The 23,234-nt window shown below is 38.0% G+C and overlaps 1 protein-coding gene across 3 annotated transcripts; it reads right to left on the bottom strand.

The window, feature by feature from the left end:
• Positions 1-704: 704 nt before the first annotated feature.
• CUNH5orf46 (chromosome unknown C5orf46 homolog) lies at positions 705-15,827 on the bottom strand. Of its 3 annotated transcripts, none has more exons than XM_055332846.1 (4): positions 15,729-15,827; positions 11,553-11,688; positions 7,445-7,501; positions 705-932 (listed from the first exon to the last, which is right to left on the bottom strand). In XM_055332846.1, exons 1-3 carry the CDS (start codon positions 15,796-15,798, stop codon positions 7,453-7,455), a joined length of 255 nt encoding a protein of 84 aa, XP_055188821.1. In that variant the 5' UTR covers positions 15,799-15,827; the 3' UTR covers positions 705-932; positions 7,445-7,452. The 3 variants fall into 3 exon arrangements, 2 of the variants coding, with proteins under 2 accessions (XP_055188821.1, XP_055188820.1); XR_008665361.1 differs by lacking the exon at positions 705-932 and adding an exon at positions 3,389-3,604 and having other exon boundaries at positions 11,510-11,688; XM_055332845.1 differs by lacking the exon at positions 705-932 and adding an exon at positions 3,389-3,604.
• Between the last annotated feature and the right edge of the window lie 7,407 nt (positions 15,828-23,234).

The raw sequence follows: 23,234 nt of genomic DNA, 5'->3' as shown, positions 1-23,234 counted from the left end.
AGAAGGAATAGATAGAATTCAAGTTACGTTTGATAGAAGGACTTTTTCTACTCAGCACTTCTATAAAGTGCAAGATGTAAATTCCCTCAAGTCCTTATGTCCTGGTAGGAACACTGGGATTGAGGAGGGAGCAGTGACTGTGGACTGCCATCAGGGTGTTACAGGGAGCACTGCGTTGGAGGTGAGACAAACCTGACTGAAGTTCCCACTCATCCTTTACCAGCAATCCTATCTTGGGCATGATGTCACTTAGCCTCCCCGAGCCTCATTTTCTTCATCTGTCCTATGAAGGGAATAACGCCTCGCCATCTTACTTCAATCATACTGTGATAATGAGTTTACAGTGAGATAATAATATGAAGAGAACATAAAAGAAAAATATATGCAGATGCAAGAGATTCCGGATCCTCCAAAACAGATGCCTGCTGGCTGCAGAGAGGGGTCTGATTAGGCAGTAGGAAGAAGACAAGGTAACAAAAGGTAGAAAGAGGAAACGTGTATTATAAAGCAAATGGAAAATCTTCAAAATCTCTGTATACTCCTGGAGATCTTGGGCAGTTACTTCCTAGTAATTGCATCAAATTCAGGACTGATTTGACATCTGTTTTTGTTCTTTTTTTTTTTTTCCAGTATGGAAGAGGGATTTCAAATTGTACAATAAACAGGAATATAAAGACAGAAACTCTGATACGACACATCTCTGAAAAAAAAAAAGGTAGTTTACTGATTCTTGTAGCAATACAAAATATATTTCCCAGGGGTAAGTTGAATACCCAGAATCTGAAAAGGTAATTTTGGATCACATTTGTTGGGGAGAAGCAGTCTGCATGTCAGATGTTGAAGATAATAGAAATCTTGGGTAATTTGGGGTAAGAGGTTGTGATATTTGAAATCACAGAGTATCCAAATGATCAACAACATAAAATGGCAACCTGTAGAATGGGAGAAAATATTTGTAAGTACTTTACCTGGTAAGGGGTTAATATCCAAAATATATAAGGAACTCATACAGCTCAATAGCAAAAACAAAACAAAATGAAATAGTTCATCTGATTTAAAAATGGGCAAAGGGCCTAAATATTTTTCCAAAGGAGACACACAAGTGTCAAACAGGTATATGAAGAGGCATTCAACATCATTATTCACTGAGGAAATGCAAATCAAATCACAGTATCATGTCACACCAGGTAGAACAGCTATTATCAAAAGGTAAGAGAGATTAAGTGCTGACAAAGACATGGAGAAAAGGGAACTCTCATGCAGTGGTGGGAAAGCCAACTGGTAAAGCCACTCTGGAAAACAATACAGAGGTTCCTCAAAACATTAAAAATAGAAATACCATATGATCTAGCAATCTCACTTTTGGGTATATATCCAAAGGAAATGAAATCACTGTCTTGAAGAGATACATATACCCCCCATGTTCACTGCAACCTTATTTACAGTAGCCTAGACATGGAAATAATGTGTCTATTGATGGATTAATGGATAAAAAATGTAACACACACAGTGGAATATCATTTAGCCTTAAAAAAAGGAAAATCCTGCCATTTACTACCATATGGATGAATCTTGAGCATTGTGCTAAATGAAATAAGTCAGGCAGAGAAAGACAAATACTGTATGATCTCATTTATATGTGGAATCTAAAAAAATGGAATCATAGAAAAAGAGAGTAGTTTGGTGGTTGCCTTGCACAGAAGGTGGGGGGGGGTGGATAGGTAAAGGTTGTCAAAGGATAGAAACTTGTAATTGTAAGACCGGTTTATTCTGGGGATGTAATGTGCAGCATGGTGACTACAGTTAGCAATAATACTGTATCATGGAATTGTAAGTTGCTAAGAGAATAGATCTTAAATTTTTTTACTCCAGAGGCACCTGGGTGGCTCAGTTGGTTAAGTGTCTGCCTTTGTCTCAGGTAATGATCTCAGGGTCCAGGATTGAGCTCCTCCAGGCTCCCTGCTCAGCGAGGATTCTGCTTCTCCCTCTCATTCTCTCTCTGTGTTCTCTCCCTCTCAAATAAATAAAATCTTTTAAAGAATTTTTACTCCAAAAAAAGTAAATACATGAGTTATAGATGTATTAACTAACCTTATTCTTGTAATCATTTTGCAATATACATGTATATCAAATCATCACGTTTATACCTTAAACCTACACTATGTTATATGTCAGTTATATCTCAGTAAAAAAAGAAGAAATTAGCAGTGTCTGGAAAATGCAGAAGGTGGGTTTTCTGAATTTATTTTAGAGAGTAATGTGTATTTTTGGTATTTTGTAGGTGTTCTCTTTGTGTAGTTATCTATATTATTAAAGGTCCTTTCTGTTGCCTGAAGACAAATTTTGGCTATTAAAATAGGAAGCAAGACAAACAAAAGATTTATTGAAACACTGGTGTTCCTTTCAGAGTGAGAATGCCTAGGAAAGGCCAAACCAGCACAACTCTTGAGAACTCAGTAGAAGTACAGAGATCCTTTATTCTAGAACACTGCCATGATTATTATCATCATCATGCTCCATGATTTCAGTCTGGTCTTACTGTCCATATAATAATTCTGGGAGAATCTTTCCGACTCAGATAGGTCAGGTTTTATAGGGGTTTAATCCTCCTCTATGACCAAGTTGGCAAGAACCATAGCAATGGTTACTGGGTACCTGCCTCTGTGTAATCGGGTGGTAGAACAAATATAAGCGCTGCACAAGACTTTTCCAGGACTCTTCCATCCCTGATACTCTGCTATTCTATGAGAATGATAAAGACTCTCTGGAATAGTAATAGGCTTGTTAATTTAAAAAAATGATTGGTTTTTAGTCCAGGAGAGCGGGCTCAGATATATTTGAAAGACTTTCCAAAAAGGACATGTGGAACTTTTAACTGTGAAACGTCATACATTTGTCTAAATTTTTTTAAATTTTTATTTATTTTATGATACACACACACACACACACACAGAGAGAGAGACAGAGAGAGAGAGAGAGAGAGAGAGAGAGAGAGAGAGAGAGGCAGAGACACAGGCAGAGGGAGAAGCAGGCTCCATGCACCGGGAGCCCGACGAGGGACTCGATCCGGGGTCTCCAGAATCGCGCCCTGGGCCAAAGGCAGGCACCAAACCGCTGCACCACCCAGGGATCCCACGTCATACATTTGTAGGGCTAAGAGTTTGTTCTTTGGAGTCAGGTTCAAATTCTTTTTCTGTCATTTACTTATTCTGTGACTTTGGACTTGTTACTTTATCTGGGCTTTAGTTTCCTTATTTTGAACCATCCTTTGGTTACTGTAGTTAATAATAATTGTATATTTTATATTTTTTGCATCATTAAAAACTTTAAATATGCTCAGGAGAGTGACTGGTACCATCAACAAAAATCTCCTCAGTTGACTAGGATATGTGACATTAAGAAGACACATTTATTCTGATTTCTAGAGGCAAGAATGCTAAGTCAGGATGTTCAAAATAGTTGTGTTTGGTTGAACCAGGTCCTGAATCCTGAGAACTTGCTTGGAGCTGCTTTTGGGGCCTCTGCTCTGGAGGACTCCTGAAGCAGAACTGGAAAAGCAGGATTGGCTGCCCTTGGGTTATTCTGGAACCTTGTGGGGTGTGTCCTTAGAAACACAAGCCAGATAGAGGGAAACAATTACCAACTATAGAGGGCTTAATATTTAAGAAAAATAACAAAAAGTTTTTAATCTTTTCTCTAACATTTTTATGTCTCTGCACTTTAAAATGTGAAATGATTTATAATGATATCAACCATAATACTATTTGAGGAAATAAGCAACGGCAACAAAAATGAAAATGCAAGATATATGTGGCAAGAATCAGCAACAATGATGAAGGGAGGATGCTCATAGGTTAAATTTAGGGATAAAGTGAGTCATCAGTTTTAGTTTGAGTTTCTGGATAGACAGGAAAAAAAATAAAAGAATAGACCATGCTACATAAATCTTACAATCAGAAAGGAAGAAGTAGTTTTTAGGGAAGGCAAATTTTTCTTTCTCTAAATTCAAAAGGAACTTTTCCCATAAGACATCATGGAGTGGATATTAAGGAATATCATGCCCAACTGTAGTTTGCTCTTCAACGGCATGAGGATTTCCTATTAAATGTATTTATTCCCTCCACCCCACCCCAAAATGTATTTATTCCCAGGTCCCTCGGAAAGTTCTGACTCAACAACTCTATAGATGTGATCTACTGAGTACATAGTATATTTTTTCTTAATTCAAAACACATAATTAGAAATTAAGAATTCATGAAGCGCTTTCCCAACTTTTACTTCTTTGACAATAGCCTAGTGAGGTTCATCAGATTTTTTTAACTACAAGAAGAAAATTTATACCTTAAGATGTCTAGTGACTTAAGACACTAGGGTACTTGAATCCCTATGATTTATTTCAAATGATGCTGGACAATAGGAAATAAGTTTTAAGTCTACTAACATAAGGAGGTTGTACCAATGTGATCAAGCAGAGGTTGGGAGGGTCTCAGATTAAGTGTCCAACTATTGCATGAGTTGCTTTTGAGACCCTGTCCTATCAGTCATCTGACTGATGTACAGAGGTTCACCTTCTTTGTAAACCCCTTTAAGTGCTCACCGCTCCCTGCAGACATGTCCCTTACTTCCTTTCTCCAAGGCATGTCCAAGGCACTTTTATACATGACTTTCATTTCCCTCCAGAGTCCTGGGGTACATTGTGCTAAATGATAGCCCACGCTGTCAACTTCTCAATGGCTGGACATCATTATTTATTTTGATAGAAATAGGTAGAATCTGACACATAGTAGGTGCAGATTAAATAAGCACTAAAGGAGTCTGTAAGAAAGGGGCATGTGTTATAGGAGAAAGATGGGGTATCCACGTATCTATCCATCTGTCTATCTTAATTTAGGACATACCTAGAACTTTGGTCATCTTTTCTATTTTCTATACTGGAGAAATAGGCAATGCTGTGAGTCATTTAATTCTAAGTGGTGACCTGCTTTTGATTAGATGTGGCAATTATCATACACGTGCAACTTTTAAAGCTAGCTATTACATGCACAATCACTAGGGTTTAAAGAGATACTCCTGATCAAACCATTCAAAATTTGATCTTGGCCTTAGAGGCTTCCCTCTCTCTAGCCCATTTTTTTATGTCCCTAAGTTAAGCCATTCCTCCTTGCCCATCAGAGCGTGCACAATTGGTTCATGAACCTACTCAACGTTTTTTTATATGCAGTTAAAATTCTGGCATTAAGGTCTGGAACAATTAAGTTCCCTAAATTTTTGACCTTAATAAGGAGTGAAGTGAAACTCAGGGAGGCCAAGTGACCTCCCCAGGATTGCACAACCAAGAGCAGACAAGTTCAATAGCTTGAACTTCTTTCTTCTCCATCTCTTCTGCTCTTTATATTCCTTAATGGCACCTTGTCTATTGGACTATCTCCTACATTGAATGGCTGGTGTAGAATTCCAAGGATTCAGGGTGTGGGTACCAACGGTTGAGGTGCGTGCCAGCAGCCTCTGAATAAACCAGCTGAGGGTTGGAACCTGCAACAAGAGGTAAGCTGTGCTCTGAGAAGATGGAAATGGGAAATCCAAGTGTAAGTGAGTGTTCTTAGAAGCTTAGCTGGTTTGGGGGTCTGGGTTGAGTATGTCTTGATTCCAATGCCCAGAACTGATTTCTGTCCTTAGAAGCTTACAGAAAAGAATAGGTTAAGTTCCTGGGTAATATGATAGTAACTTGCTGAGCCGACATTACTAACACTCAGGTCATAAAGTGGAGATAATAGGGAAAAGGAGCATTCCTAGATCAGATATGAAATAGAGTTAGGAAAGACCGTGCTTCCTGCAAATACATGTAAGATAACTCAATTAAGCAAAGGGGTGGTGTTTTGTTTCTGTGGGCACCTTGAAGGCATGTGTAAGATCACACAGCTTGCTCACTCTTTTCAACTGCTTCCTTCTGCACTGTTCTTTGTTATTCACTAGCACTACTGCATAGTGATAGAATGCACAACCTGGAATTAAGCTGCCTGAGTTCAAATCTTTTCCTCTTCCCTTTCTCACTTGGCCATGTTAGTGACTTGGTCATAATCCTTACTTATAAAATTAAAGAATAGCAATACTCATTTTTTATAGTGATGTTAGAGTGAAATTAGGTACTATATATACAGCACTTAGCTTAATGCTTGAAGCAGAGTATGTATTGTTTATGCTAGCTACTCATAGAATAATTGTTCTCAGCTATATCATTTCTGTTTTTGTGTTTCAATATCCATTCTCCCAAGAGAATAGAATAAGGAACCAGCGAGTGTTTCTGAGCACTCAAACTATATTGTTTCTAGTTTCCCCTTATTCATGGTTTTGCTTTTCACAATTCCAGTTACCCACAGCCAACTGAAGTCTGGAAGCAGATGATCTTATTTCTAACATAATGTCAGGACATCAATAGTAGTCTAATGCTATATCACAATGTCTGTGTCATTTGTGTCACTTCATCTCATCATGGGGCCATTTTATAATCTCACTTCATCATCATCATCAGAAGGATGAGTACAGTACACTAAGATATTCTGAGAGAGAGAGAGACCACATTTACATAACTTTTATTTCAGTATATTATTAAAATTCTCCTATTTTATTATTAGTTATTATTGTTAATCTGTAACAGTGCCTAGTTTGTAAATTAAACTTTATCACGGGTATGTATATATAGGAAAAAGCATAGTATCTATGAGATCCAGTGTCAGGTATCCACCGGTGTATTGGAATGTATCCTTCACAGATAAGGGGAGACAACTGTAAATCCAACTATGTGAGATTAGAGAGTTTGTTAGTCTTTTCTCCTGAAATTAGGCTCAACAAATCTCACTCTTCTCATAAGTAACTAATTGCACAGTTACATGGGCCCTTATATTTTAGTGCACACAATCCCCTCATGTGCCAAGCACACAAAGCAAGTGACTAGCAGAGTTGGGGCAGGACCAGGTCTCCTAACTCCCAGTGCTTACATGTTGCACCCTGCAGCTGTGCCTCCTTTCTTAAGATAATCTTATTAGGTCTGTGACTTTATGATGATAAAAAAATATGTATTTAAAATTAAGTTTAAGAAACTACGGCAAAAACAAATGCAAAAACACAAAAAAATACACCTTTTTTTGCTTATAGGTAGGCACAGGGATGCCCAAATTACTTAAATAAAATAAGACAGACCCTTTGTTCAGTATGCTATTATTTTAGCTATAAATTGTAAGTTAAAATCACCTGGGGAGGGCGCCTATGTGGCTCTGTTGGTTAAGCATCTGGCTTTGGCTCAGGTTGTGTTCCCAGGGTCCTAGGATCCAGCCCCACATCTGGCTCCCTGCTCAGAAGGGAGCCTGCTTCTCCCTCTGCCTCTGCATTACCCCCTGTCTCTTATGAATAAATAAATAAATAAAATCTTTGAAAAAAAATAAGTCACCTGGGAAGTCACTTTGTTGAATGTTCTCCTTGTTTATCATCAAATTCCATAAATCCTCTTGAAAAGAAAAAAGATAAAGACAAAAAATAAATTAGGATTGAGATTAAATAAGAATGTTAGGATAATCACTAGGATGTCTTAAAACGTTTGAGCCAGTTTTCTTCTGTAGATTTTCCTATGTCATAAATAAGTGTCATAAATTCAATACCTCCATAACAGCTTGTAGTTTGTGAATTATCTCTTTGAATTTGCCAAAAAAATCTATTCATAGGTGTCTATTTATTTATATATACACTGTATAAGAGGGATATATTGGTATATTTGTTTAGTAATATATCCCCAGCACCTAGAACAGTGCCTGGCATATAGTATAAATTAATAAATGTTTGCATTAAATAAATAGTAAATGGATAAATGAATGAATTTTTATCTTTTTATGTATGAAAAAAACTTCTAAAGCTCAAAGACATTAAACAACATGTCCAAGTCACAAAGCTGGTAAACTGCAAAGTCTAAAACTGAGATCTCTAAAATCAGGAGTTAATACTAGAAGAACTATACTGTTCAAGGGTAGAGTGCAGGGTAGCTGCTGAAAAGATAAAATGATTAATCTATGGCCTTTGGAGGAGTTCATAGTCTAGTGGAGAAAATAGACACAATTGAAAACAATGAAACAGACATGAAGGTTCCTACAAAGCATTAGGAAATCTAGAGTATAAATATCGGCATTCTATAATCGTAGATGTCTGTGATGTCTTCACAGAGCTTGCCTTTGAATTGGACTTGAAAAAAGGTAAACAAGCAAGTCTACCTCGTAAGGCCTTGCTGGCACAGCGAAGAGCCATGTGCAAGGATGTTGGGGGTTTATGCAAACATGACCAGTTCTGAAACAAATCGTTTGTCATTGAGGCATCAGGTGTTTGACCTCAGGAGTGAGATTCGCGACTGAAAGATACACAGGCCTCAGGGAAGAACATTTTAACATCAGCCAAATGCATTTGTTCTGATTTTCAGCCTATGGAAATTCACAAAAGGGTTTCAAGCATAGCAGTAATAGAACCCAACTTGTGTTTTTGTTATCTGACAATGAGTAGAGGATGGTTTGGAGGAAGGACAGACAGGAATAGTGGAACCAAACATAAATAATAAAAAGAGCTCAGGAAAGAGGCGAGGAAGGACTCTGCTAGGCCAGCTAGTCAGTGGAGTTGAAGAAAAACAATGATAAAGCAAAAAAATTTAGAGGTAGAATATTCAGTGATTCAGGAAAGGTGGTGACAAGCAGGAAAGACCCAGTAATAATATTGCCCATCTGAAGACCCACGCTGGCTATATTTGGAGCTTCAAGGAGTAATGTTTAAGGGCAGATACATAAAGAAAAGTCAGAAAGAATGCAAAAGAATGGCTAGAGGTAGGGAGGAAACAGGAAAATGTGTGTCATGGAAATTCAGCAGGTGAGGGGAAATTCACAAAGACTGGAGCCTTCTTGAGGGGTCAGAGGAATTAAGAATATGTATGTTTTTCAGACAATGGTGACCAGAATCCAGTCAACATAGCTCTAATCCAGAGTGAAGAAAGTGCCCTGAAAAGCACTCATATGGTATTTATTATGTTCCTGACACAGTACTTACACATCAGATATATTAGAGCAAATCAAGAAAATTCTCATCTTTATAAAGTTCCCCCATCCCTGTCATTCTCTCTAATCAAATCTCATTTTATCTTTGAAGGCCCAAATTGTATCTCATCCTTGCCATAAACACTTCCCTAAGTATCCTGCTGTCAGTGACAACTTCATTCTCTAGAAATTACCTGAGATGATTTGCTGACATTTATCTTAGTTAGCATATTAGTCATCACTGCATTTGCTATGTCATTTGACCATAAGGACTGCAAATCTTTGACAAGGGAATTACATTCTAGCTTTGTCCTTCCCAGTTTTTGCCCCTACTTTGTGTCTATTAAGGACTTAGAACACATCTTGATGGTCTCCTCCCATTCCCCATCCCCATTATATTTATGGTCTTCCCTTGGACAGAGAAAGGACAGCTAGATTTTTCCCTTGAGCAAGGACTGCTGTGTCTTTCAACAAAGATCCCTCAGGCTTCCTCAGTCAAATTGCAATAATGGGTTTTAGATCTGATCTCTAAGATACTTTTCCTTAGTTAATCAATTCAACAATTATTTACTGAATGTCTCATTCAATCTGTAAGGTACTGTGTTAGAGCCATGAACTAGATAGATCTGGTCCCCACTTTCATATAGCTACATGATTAAAAATAAATAAAGATGGTGATATATATTATAATGAGGTAAAGTAAGAGAAGAACTATAGGGAATGAGAGAAGATAGTGTGAATAAGAGTGGCAATAGAATTGTTTTCCAAGGTGGTGACTTTTAGATGAGCTACAGGACAAAGCACTAGTCAAGAGAGAAGGAAAGAGCATTTTAGGCAGAAATGAAAGCAAGGGCAGAGAGCCCGAGGTGGTTTTAAATTCCAGAAACAGAAAGAACATCATTTACTTAGAAAACAATGTGGAAAAGAGGAAATGGTTGAAGTCAAGCTGCCATTCCCAAACCCAGAGCTGACATCAGTTGTCTTATATTTCAGATAATGAGCTTTCAGGGTTAACAGAAAAAAAAAGTTCCAGTTTACATCTGGGGAATTCCCCAGGGAAGAAATAAAAAGAAATACTATCTCAACTCCTTGCATTGCTATTGTTGTGCTTTGTAACAATATTCAACAGGAGTGCAATAAGTACTTTGTGCTTGCTTGCCGGTTTCCTCTTTGTTTATATTAACAATCCCAGGAACTCAGTGGTTGCAAAAGCAATCATAATAAGAAAAATAACAATACAAAAATAAACATCTGTGAGTTTCAATAATTTGTGCATGAGGATGGTATGCAGAATCCTGCCTATCCACATGATAACATATTGACTTAAGCAAATCAGAGATTACAACATGGCCCTTGATTACTTCTCTGTAGAAGTGTTTCTTAATCTGTTATTGGTCATAGACCCTTTTGAGAATCGAACAGAAGTCAGAAGCATTTTCCCTAAAACAAAAGTCAAGATGCACATTTACACAAATATGAATAAAAATTTAAAGGGTAGGTGGACCTTTAAGGTCCATGTAGTGCAGAGCATCTAATGGAGGGCTTTCAAAATTGATGGGCTATCAGAATCACCAGAAAGCTTGTTAAAAACATATCCCTAGCTTTGCCCTAGGAAGATGCAAGATGGGATGAAGGAAACTTCATTTTGTACAAGTTCTCCAGGAGATTCTAGACCACACTTTGTCAAGCTCTGCTTTGGGGTCTTTGAAAGAGAGACTCAGTGAGTGGAGATTGAAAGCACCTGGAAATTCAGAGAAGGTTGGATCCAGGAAAGCTGAAAGTAGGGAGATGACTGTGGGTGGAATGACAATATGGCAAAGTAGAAGTGAAAATCAGAGCTGTGTATAGACTGGGGTAAGATGTGTTAGGAGTTGGACACAGGGGCTTGGAAGCAGGTAGGGAACCCTGGGAAGATTCTGGGCTATATGCTCTGCCACCATGGCAATCCCTCATGATCAATACTCATATGAGAGGTTCTCTAGATTGTCTCTGAAAAGAGATCAGCTATTCCCTCTGCTAACCCTCTTCTGTTTCTCAAACTAGAAGATAAAGGCAGGACTCATCACACCTCTTACTAATGAACACTTCACTACCCACCATCTTCACCAAAGAATTACAGTGCCTGGACTGGGTGGGTTCTTTATTCTTTTAACTTTACAGATGAGGAAACTGAGGCACTCAGAGAAGGAGTTCACCCAGTCAAGTAGCACATGTGTGAAGACCAGAACCTGGCTTTCTATTCCCTGGTCTAGTGCTCCTACCCCGCTGGCACTGAGATAAAAAATATTTTATGGAACTACATGGTGGGAATGTACACACTCCAAAAGAGTTTAGGAAAATTCATTGCGATGCAAATATATCTTAAGGTAGGACAATACTTTGCAATTCAAATAATATATTGTCTTGCACAATTTTGTTTCTCATTCATTTTAATGCAATGTGGTCATTACCAAAAGCGAACTGGACAAAAGCAAGGTCTGTCTCAGTGCTTACGTGCTCCTCGTCATGGAGCGAAGGATGAACTCCACTGCATTCTCAATGATCTCTGTGCCCAAAAGGTTTAGGAATTTGGGGAATTCTGGCTCTGTTTTTTTGTCTGAGGCATCTGGCTGGTCATCTGGCTTGTCATCTGAAAAACAGAACAGAATCTCAGGTGATTCTCAGCAATAAAGGGAGCCCTAGACCACTTTGTATCCCATCATTAATTATACAGCTTATTTTTATTGAACAGCTATGTTTATTGAACATTTAATGCCTGCCTGGACAAAGTCTTCACTTGTATCATCTAACTCTTAAAAACGACATATATTGATACTTAGGTAGACGTGGGTTTCATTTCTATTTGAGAAAACTGAAGCTCATGGAAGTTAAATAGCTTGTCCAGAGTTAAGCAACTAGTAAATCCCAGAATGCCCTCTCCTCCTTTTTAAGATTATTTATTTATTTTAGAGAGACAATGTGAGTGCGAGAGTGAGCAGAGGGAGAGAGAATTTCAAGCAGACTGCACAAAGTGAGGAGCCTGACAGGGTACTCGGTTCCATTACCTTGAGATCATGACCTGAACTGAAATCGAGAGTCAGCAACTTAACCAACTGAGCCCAGGCACCCCCAGAATGCCCTCCCCTTTTTAAAGATTTTATTTATTTATTTATGAAAGACAGAGAGAGGCAGGGACACAGGCAGAGGGAGAAGCAGGCTCCATGCAGGGAGCCTGATGTGGGACTCGATCCCGGCACTCCGGGATCACGCCCTAAGCCAAAGGCAGATGCTCAACCACTGAGCCACCCAGGCGCCCCCAGAATGCCCATTTTAATGTTTTTCACCATGCAGTCCCCAGCCTGTGGTAATGATAATAATGGTGACATAATGATGGGTAGCATTTGTTAAGGATAGACCTATGACAGGTGATCTGCATGCAGTGTTACATGATTTTATTCTTGCAGCAGCCCTGTTAGGTAGGCAAAACTATGTCAAGCTAAAAGTCAAGAAGTTGAAATTGAGAGTGTTTGAGGAGCCAATTCAAAGCAGAGTTAGTGAGTGACCAAAATAGAGGTCAATCCCATGTCTGACTGGTATTAAAATCTGGATTCAAAAGCACTCTGTGCTGAACTACATAGCCCCCCCCTTTTTTTTTTTACAGTGGAGATACCTTTGTTTCTTTATATTCTTTAATTTTTCTACAACAAACATAGAATACTTATAAAATACAAGGTATCAACAACAAAAACAAATATGAGCTATATGGCCTTTGATAGAAAAGTTATGATCTAACCACAAGTATAAGATTGAAAGCAGTATAATAAGAATGACAAGGAGAAATTCTATCACTTGTATATCATTTGATAGTCTGTAAATAGGACTACAGGCCTAGTCCTGTAAATAGGATATACAGGACTTTACAAATGCCCTGTGATTTTACCCTTGACCTTTCTAATGGGGTATGTACTTACTAAGAAACTGAACTAAGAAACTGAAAAGATTAGGAAACTGAAAAAATTAAGTGACTTGCAGGAGATCTCACAAATAGGAAGAGAGGATGGAACTCTAAATTCAGGCTTCTCACTCTTAACTCTTAGTCAAGTGCCCATTAAATGAGGACCAAGGATCCAGAGAATGAAGCTGGGGACATGCAAGTTCCCTTGGGGGGTATTGGCTTTGCTTTGTGGTCTAAATGGTTCAGGAGATTAAAAATAATGAAGAGTGGCATTTAGCTGGTTCAAGTGGCCTCCCTCTTGGACTCTGGTGTTTGGATGAAGTGGGACCTTTAGCTTTTAGTGTTATTGTAGCTTCACAAGTAGTGTTGCCAGATTTGGTAAATAAAAAACATGATATAATACTATCCTTGAGCAGTTTTCCCCTGAAGACATTTATGAGGTACAAACAGCAATTCTTTGCATGAAAGGTGAGTTCCTTTTGCCTCGTGTTGCTCTATGCTTACTTGCATAACAAGTTGATTTTACTGACTTTTTATTTTAATATGATGCGAAATGCTAACTTTTCAATATGCAAAGAGCCCTGGTTTGGAGTATGTGTGAAGATTGGAACCTTAGCCTTGAACCACATCTGTATTAAGAAGTTTCAGAGTGGGATCCCTGGGTGACTCAGTGGTTTAGTGCCTGCCTCTGGCTCAGGGCGTGATCTTGGAGACCCAGGATCGAGTCCTGCATCGGGCTTCCTATATGGGGCCTGCTTCTCCCTCTGCCTGTGTCTCTGCGTCTCTCTCTCTCTGTGTCTCTTATGAAAAAATAAAATAAAATAAAATAAATAAAATAAAATAAAATAAAATAAGAAGTTTCAGAGTATGGTGGACCATGTGTTTTGGAGTCCTGTATACCTGAGTTTGATTCCTGTCTTCAGCAAAAAAATCCATCATGTGACCTTACACACAATACTTAACCACTCTCAGTTTTCTCATTGTGTTTAGGATCGGAAGAGATTTTGTATATCTTTCATATGTATCACATACGTTTGTGTATACCCAAATCTATATATCCATATCATGTGTATACCACTTATCACAGTACCAGGTCCTTGGTAAACCCACAATAAATAACTGCTGCATTATTATGGATATATGTCCATAATAATGGGTGCATATATGAATAAAATATATTAGTAATAATAGTAACAAAATGATTCATAGTTTTTTTTCCTCTGGTGCTTTAGGAGATTATGAAAATTAAAAACTGCAGTTAAGGAATTAAGAAATTTGAAAATGTTGAAAAGCAGAAAAATAAATAAAAATAATAAAAATTAAGAAGTCTGACATACTGGAAACAAAATATCAAAACCAATAGTAGAATATTTTTTTCTTTTCAAGTATAATATGGACTAGTCTTTATTTACATCAACTACTTGGTTGAGGTTTTCTGTCAAGGTAATCACAAAATTCTGAAAAGATACACTCCTGCTGATATTTATATAGTGTTCATGGTTTACAAAGTGATAACAAGGGTATATTCACTTGATCTGGTGAAGTTGATTGTTATCCCATTTTACAGATGAAGAAACTGAAGTTCAAAGCAGTGAACTGATTTAACTAGTTTCGGAGTTCATGAGACACGGAGCTGAGGACTGGTCCTTAAGCTGCCATCTCATCTTTCCCTTTATTGTGGTGATGACTTCAGGAGGTGATAGACACATTAGTGTCTGAGGTCGTCTTTGTGGCAGTCTGCCTGTATGTTCTGCGGGTGGAGAGTGGCTGGCTGACGAGGTGGAGTTCTGACAAGTTACATGCAGAACATTTCAAAGGGCTCTGTTACTAAATTACTTGCACTGGCTGTGTTTTCTGACCTATCCTTCTGAATAAAGACAAGTCAAGAGCTTACCTTCTTCTGCAAGCCCAAAATAAATTAAGGAGAATCTTCAAGCTGCCTTGTGGTCCCCTACATGCTCAGAACAGACACGAAAGAAGTAGGCGCTTGGTCATAATGGACAGAATCGAGGGACCCGGGGTTCCAGTCCCAGGCATGTCACTTCTACCTGTATCTATGCCCAAGTGACTTGCCTTCTGCAAGCTTTGTTAACCTGCTGAAGGAGAAGTGATAAAACTTGGAATGTTTACTTAAAAGGATTTTTATGAGAATCAAATGAGATAATATATGATAACAATAACAGTTAATATTTAGCAGGTGCTTATTAAGGACCAGACTTTTGTCTCTTATTCAGTTTTCTTCAGTTTTCATCACTTTATATGAAAGTTAACTACTGATACTCCCTTTAACACGTGAGGCCCAGAGAGGTTGAATAACCTGCCTGAAGTCACATTTCTGATGAGTGGTAAAGCCAGATTTACGAGACTTACTCCAGGGTATATGTTCTTTACCTTTGAACATTGTTAGTTAGAATCATCAAAAAATAAGTACCCCCTCGGCTGTCAAAAAATTTATATTAGTGTCACTGCGTTGCATGAATATGTAAGAAAAAAGATCATTCCAAACTTCATACATTTGCTGAGGTTAGAGGCTGTCACTGAAGCACATTAGAATACAAATCCTACTCTCTTTTTGTTAGAAGATCTGCCTCTTGTCCTCTTGCCCAGGGCTCTTTCTGCACTGCCCAAAGCCCCGTCTCCCTCTTTCCTCTTTGAGTTCTGGATCAGTGCCACCACCTTCCTCTAATCCTGGCTAACTACCCCACATTGCATGGGCTGCTCTTGGAAGCACTTACCGGCCTGGCAAGTCAGGATCAAGATGAATAGTCCCAGGACGATCGTCAGCCGCAGCACTGAGACAGCCATGCTTGCAGGCTTGGGTACAGGTGCAGATAACCTGCTCAAATGCACCCCAAGACTTGTTCCATTTATAGAGCCTTTATAGGTGACATCATCTGCTGTGGAATTTAGGTTGTTGCGCAAGATATCTGCACAGCTTGTGCTTGGATTTCTACTAATGAACCCTGCCCTATCTTTTAAACCCTAAGTTTTTCACTTAGGTAAAGGAAAACCCTATTGCTTTCTGTAATGTGTATTTTATAAACAGCACTACGGTAACCCTGTTAGAGGTAGTTCCAATGGCAGCATCAATGATTTGATGGATATCAGGCAGTTACTATGCAGGGCTAAGGAGCAGGCCACAAATCAGATTGGTGAGGTGTGCCTACTGCCCTCCTTCTGCCCTCTGCTTGTTTTTCCATGCTCGGAACTAATTACTTGTCCCCACATCGGCATGCCCATTCACACCCTCTTGCCACTGGCTAATGCTCTTTATTTTTCCCAGGATAAACCTCCCCATCATCTCCCCTTATTCCTACTTATTCCTCGGACTCAGGTTTAAATGCCCTTCCCTGTGGAACCTTCATGATGATGATTCCACCCCACTCCAGACAGTTGCTCTATCATCTGCCTTCTGGAACCCTAACATATTGTTTGAGAACTAAGTACTTGAAGAGATCTCTTCTCCTTTTGTGCATGGATCTCTTAACAACAGAGTTTTTTTTTTTTTTTATTATTAACTACTGAATCTTCAAGGAGCTTAGTATGAATCTTCTAATTGGTCTCAGCTTTGACTTCACATCCTTGGGAAGCTCATTCCGGTTCTTCCTGACAGAGGTAGATGCTCAGCTAGGTGCCTGATAGGTGGGTGTTTAAATGTCTCCATCAATACACTGTAGACTCCTTAAGGGCAAGACTGTTGTTTTCAGAGTTCGATACATGTTACTCAAGGCATATAGCAAACATCAAAAAAGAAAAGAAAAATACATTTTTCACTCAGTAAAAGGGGATATTGAGGTTGAAATGCTGCTATGTATCTCAAGTGTAAAATATATTTCCTCTTGAATATGAACAATCAAGGGGATAAAATTTAGTTCAAGTCTATATGATATTGGTTATCCTGATACCTTTTATAAATTTAACTAATTGGGATGAGCCTTTAGTTCCTAAACTTATAGATTGACCAAAACATATATACTGTATCAGATGGCCCAATTATGTTAATTGACATATGGAAACAGGAGGCTTGTCTGGTGTCACAGAGCCCGGACATGGCCCTCTCACTCAGGTTAGTACTTCTTACAAGACACAAAGCTGCACTTGGAAGCCATCAGGCAGCTCTGCTTGGACCCTTCCAGGTTTCCTCTCCAACTACAATCTATCTTTTTTTTTTTTTTTTTTAAGAGAGTGTGGAGGTGATGGTTGGAGGGGCAGATAGAAAAAGAATCTTAAGCAGCCTCCATATCCAGGATGGAGCCCAACATGGGGTTCAATATTAGAACCCTGAGATCATGACCTAAACTGAAATTGAGAATGGCCACTTAACCGACTGAATCACCCTGGTGTCCCACACCAAATTATCTTCTTAAGACCCTAATCCTGTTTCTCCTATACAAAGGGTTGTGACCTAGAGATAGTAGTCCATAGTAGGAAGCTTTCAATGAGTTAGATTTATGCCATCAGGGTCACTGCTTAAGAGAGAGCACAGTGTTTGTCTAGTGGTATTTGTGGGAAAAAATACTCAAGCTTCCTCTTTTAGCCATGCCATGGCCCCTAATATGTGGCTGTAATTTGCACAGGAAAGGCTAATAGTACCTCTGCTTTGCATGAGCTTTGAGCGCTCAGGGGGCTCTAATTCACCATAAGAACGCTGTACAGGCAAGCAAAGACTCTAATGTTGCAACCTGGAAGCTAGGCCCTGCTGGCTTCTCAAAGATACCAGCTAAATGGGGCATTCAGACAAGTTCCTGAATCAGTTTTCAGTGTCTGGTGTCAAGGAAATAACACCACATTGAGGGTCAGGATAGCAGGATTCTATTCCTGTCAGTACAACTAACTCATTTTGTGACTCTGATTAAATACTCCCTCGGTCTGATGCTCAGTAGTCTGTGTCTGCTGTATTTTAATCTTTTCATTTCTGTTGGTTTATTCCTTTTAGTTTCAGATTTCAGTTAAAATGCCTCTTTTTTTTTTTTGAGAAAACTGTGATTCTAATCTAACCCAGACCCCTCTTTCGTAATCTTTTATACACTCTGTATTCTTCCTTCTTAGGATTTAAATATTATTTTTTCTTTCATTATTTAATGCCTTTCTTTGCCAGAGATGTTAAAATCCACTGTGGAAGGATTCTGGTCTCTGTTCACTGAGACATCTCTGGTTTCCAGAATACCCAACAGAAGCCTATGAAATAAATGAATTAATAAATAGTTTTGAGAAAAGAAGTCTGGACTTGTGTGATAGTTCTATCAGTTAATATCTGTGATGCTGGCAAATGATTGATGCCACACTCTCGGTTTCCTCATCTATAAAACTGGAACATATTATAAGTCTCAGCCTACTTGTCTGCATTATTTAAAGATATAGAAGATAACAGATAAAATACCCGATAAGCTGTAAAGAAACTTTATTTGTTTCCTCAGTTTTATTGAGATATAATTGACATACATCACTATATAAGCTCAAGGCATACAGCATGATGTTTTGATTTACATATATTGTGAAATGATTACTGCGGTAGGTTTAGCTAACATCCATCTTCTCATATAAATACGATAAAAAGAAAGAAAAAAGGAAAAAAATTTCTTCTTGTGATAACTCACAGAATTTATTCCCTTAACTTCCCTATGTATTATAAAGTATGTTAGTTAGACTCCTATTGTACATTCAGAAATGAGAGTTTGTACCTTTTGACCACCTTCCTCCAATTTCCTCTCTCCCCCTTCTCTGCCTCGGGTAACCACAAATCCATCTCATTTTATGTGAGTTTGGATTTTTATTGTAGTTTTTTTTAATTCCACATATAAGTGAGATCATACGGTATTTGTCTTCATCAGTCTGACTTATCTGACAGCATAATGCCTTCAAAGTCCATCCTTGTTGTTACAAATGGTAGGATTTCCTTGATTTTTTTATAGATGAATAATATTCTGGTGTGTGTGTGTGTGTGTGTGTATGTGTGTGTGTGTGAAGCATCTTTATTCATTCATCCACTGATGGCCACTTAGGTTGCTTCTATGTCTTGGTTGTTGCCTTTAATGTGTGTCATATGAGTAGCAGTTTACAAGCTGTGACTTATCCTCCATTGGTATAAACAAATGAATTGGATTTGCTTTTAACTAGGAGAAACTGAGATTTTGAAAGATTTTTTTATCCAAGTTGGAAAGAGGAAGAGAAGGACCTTGCCTTGGAATGCCATTCTAGCTTGGAAAGAAGATATGAGAATGGAAGGAATAGGAAATCTAATTCCTATGGACATTTCCATGCATAAATTAAAGTCATCAGATTTCTTAGTCCAGGAAAGAACTGCAATCGGGGTTGGAAGTCTCACAGAAGGACTTTGATGTATGTGTTACTGGTTAAGCGTGCATGGACCTGGGTTTGAGTTTCAGATTTGCCACTTACAAGTTGTATTACCTTGTCACCTTACAAGTACTTCCTAATTTCTTTATGCTTTGTAGATCCAATATCTACAACATAGGAATAATGATATCTCTCAGGGTTGTTACAATGATTGGATGAGAAAATAAATGCATACAGTTAGCACAGTGCCTTGAATATGCTAAGTAAAAAAATAGTGGTAGACTAATCATACTATTCCATTCAGTTCCATTCCACCCTACCCTATCCTATTATTCTACCCTGTTTTATTTTATCCTGTTATGTCTTATCATTATTATCTTCCCTCCTGTCTTGTAGCATCCTGTTCCACCCTGGGTTGTCCCAGAGGATGGAGTGACAGTTAGCCATGGAAGCAGCATTACAGGTAATAATAGTAATAGGCTAATGTTGGTAACTCTAGCCAGGTATCACACTAGATGCAACATGTCAGTGAATCTGGTGGGAGGCTACTATTACTATCCTAATTTATATAAGGAGTTCAAACTTGGAGAAATTAAGTAATTTGTCCAGACTTACAAATCATGTGTGAGCCCCAGCAAGGAATTCAACTCAAGGATGTGTGGTTTCAAAGTTTGTACTCTTAACTATTACATTATGTTGCACTGGCATGTTCTCAGGGCTGTTACTGGCAAAAAGCAAGGGTCAAACAAGGAAGCTTGCACTCACTGGTCTGTTCACTCACAGATCCATCTGTGTTTTTGTTTTTCCTATTGGTCTGTAGGTTTCCCACTGATTTCTGGATGAAGATCTGACTCACCTCATTCACCTCTGTTGTATCTCAGTTTGATATATCAGAGGTACCAAGTGTCTTAATCCTTGACAGAAAATAAACCAGAGATAGGGTTATAGAATAAAACACAAGGTGTCCACTTAAATTTGAATTTCAGATAAACAGTGAATAATTTTTTCATATAAGCATGTCCTAAATATTTCACAGGACAAAGTTATACTAAAAAAATATTTGTTATTCAGCTGAAATTTAAATTCAATCCAGCATCTTATACTTTTATTTACCCAATCTTGGCAACCCTATAAAGGATAGGCCCTCATGAGTGTTTTCTTGCATTTAACGCCAGATCTAATAACTAGAATGGGGGGAGTCAAGTAAATGATTAAAAATTAGTATGTAAGAAGTTAAAATCGCATGTGGAAAGTGGAAATCAGAAGTTATTGAGGACCCAGTTCCTCTTTAATATCACATCTGGGACATATTTTACCCCTGTGTTCCTCATAAGGAAATTATTAGCCCATCTCTTGTTCTTGATTCACTCTAGCCAAAGTTTCAGACCAGCCCTGGAAAGAATGCATGTGGCTTAAGGAAGGGCTTCCCTGCCCATGGTGACCACATGCTGAGGAGTGACCATAGCCTTTGTCACCTTTCTGCACGTAACTTACATCTTAGTCAACCCTTATGCCACTGATCAATTTATTAATTTCTTATTTATTGGGAATTTATTGAGCTTGTGTTATTGCCAGGTGCTCTGCTATGCATGAGGGACAAGAAAATGTTAAACACTAGTTCCTGACCTCGCCTTTGTTGAGGAGGCAAATATGTAACCAAATGACTACCATTTAAATATGAGACATACTAAGGGAGCTATGAATAGATTCCTATGGGAGTGTATCACATAGTAGTTAACATTGTCTCAGGAGGCAATCATGGAGGTATCATTTGTTTGGGGCCTTGAAAAATGGGTCTGTGGGTGCTCAATATGCAAGCAAGTTGTGGAGAAGACACGTCAAGTAGGAGACATGACATCTGCAAAAGCACAGAAGCATGGAAGAGCATAACGTATTTCCAGGAATGAACCCTCAGACTCTTGAGTATTATTAGAAGTGAACATTAAAGTGAGCTAACTAAATCTTGAAATTTACTTTAATTAATGAACATGCCAAGAAGAAATAATAGAAAAAGAGAGAGGGAGGGAGAAGAAGAAACAGAGAACATTGGTAGGAGTAAGAAATAACAGAGAAGTATTAAAGCCCATGGTTAGTCTTTCCTCTCTTCTTATTTTCCTGTTACAATCTTAGATAAGCACATTGCTATCATCAATTATAAGAGTTAGAAATGCAAATTTTCTTTGACTATTCTTTCACTTTGGAACCCATTTGTTTACAAAGTCCTATCAATTCTCCTCTTAAATATCCTTCACATTTATCAAATGGTCTTCATTTCCCTCATAAGTGTCATAGTTTAGGACTTCGTCTTGACTGTTGCAATAACAACCTTGTCTTCTTGATGTATACCTCTCCTATCACCTCAACATCACTATCATTTTTATGTTTCTAAGCATGATTATGTTTACATCTTCTGTCATTTCCCTTCTCTAATAATTCCATGGCTCCTTACTGCATATGGATAAAACTCTGTTAGTTTTATTTGGAATATCCAATTCCCACCAACTCATCCTTTAAATATTACATACTTCAGAAAAACATTGTGACCACATCCCTGGTCTAATCCATGGCAAAATTAATCACGTCTGCTATGGGCTCATTTGCACACAACTTTATTATAGTATGGATTGTTTTGAGTCGTAAGTTATTGTTTTATTTTCGACACCTTCATTAAGCAACAGGCTCCTCAAGCATGGGCCCTACCTTATTTATCCTCAGATATTCTTTGCCTACAATCATGACTGTCAAGTAGACAGTGCTAAATAATACAGTAGGTATTCAATGGATGCTAATTAGATGTGTGAATGAACAATTGGGGATAGTGGCAAAGGTGATTCTGGATTCCCACTGAAATGAGAGCCAAAACGCGGGCCAAGAGATGAGGTATACATAGAAAGGTAACATAAGAGTCCAGTGGCTTTTGTTTTTCTAGCAGCTAGATCTGTGGCTGAGGGTGGAAGCAATACTCGAGAATAGGTACTTACTTGGTCGTGCCTCACTTTGGCACATGGGATAGAATGAAGAGGACTTAAAAAAAGGATTAAGCATACATTGATCACATGGAAATGGTAATTTTCCTCTAAATTATGAAGACCTTAGCCTTAAAATTACAGAATAAATATTTGTCAGTGATATATAATTTATCTATGCCAGACAGGAGTATAATAAACTTAAGTCACAAGGGTTTTTCTGGAATCAAATGAGGTAATGGATATAGAATTATTTGAAAACTATAAATTGTTAGAGTATAAATTGAAAACTATACAATGATGGAAAACCAGTTGAGTCTATTGAGTCAACAACAGAGACAAAATAGATCCATAAAAATACTCATTTAATTCAAATATAGGTGAAAAAGAGGGGAAAGAAAGAATAGATGGAATTTTAAAAAATCTAGCAACATTGTTGCTATATACAATCATAATAATTACACTAAGTGTAAATAAGCTAAAACATCAATAATAAGAGATTATCAAACTATACTGTATACAGATACTTTAAATATAAAGACATAGGTAAGAGGAAGTGAATGCAAAAATATATATCATCAAACAGTAATCAAAAGAAAGTTAGGATGGTTATATTAATATCAGAAAACATAGTGTTCAGAACAAGAAATATTATCAGAGATAAAGAGGGACATCGTATAATCATAAAGTGATCAATTTATTAAGAAGATGTAATAATCCTATAGTGTATATGACTAATAATTGGATCTCAAAATCCGTGTAGCAAAGACTGACAAGAGGGGAGGAATATATAAATTGACAATTATAGATGGAGGCATTGAAACTAGTCTCTCAGTGGTTGATAGAACAGGCAGATAAACAATCAGGAAGGATGCAGAAAACCTGAATACCACTATTAACCAAATTGACCTAAATTACATTATAAAATACTCTACTCCAAGCAGTGTATTCATTTGCAAAGGAAACATTGTTCAAGAT

Source organism: Nyctereutes procyonoides, unplaced genomic scaffold (assembly GCF_905146905.1).
Source record: "Nyctereutes procyonoides isolate TBG_1078 unplaced genomic scaffold, NYPRO_anot_genome, whole genome shotgun sequence".
NCBI lineage: Eukaryota > Metazoa > Chordata > Mammalia > Carnivora > Canidae > Nyctereutes > Nyctereutes procyonoides.
Note: the sequence above shows the minus strand (reverse complement) of the source record. Positions and strands in the feature narration are given on the sequence as shown.

Bases quoted from the DNA above. Each gene is read 5' to 3' on its own strand.
- CUNH5orf46 (XM_055332846.1), bottom strand. From the start codon at position 15,798: ATGGCTGTCTCAGTGCTGCGGCTGACGATCGTCCTGGGACTATTCATC. The intron at 11,689-15,728 runs GTAAGTGCTTCC...TCTGTTTTTCAG, and splicing joins GATCCTGACTTGCCAGGCCG to ATGACAAGCCAGATGACCAG. The intron at 7,502-11,552 runs GTAAGCACTGAG...TTTCTTTTCAAG, and splicing joins CGCTCCATGACGAGGAGCAC to AGGATTTATGGAATTTGATG.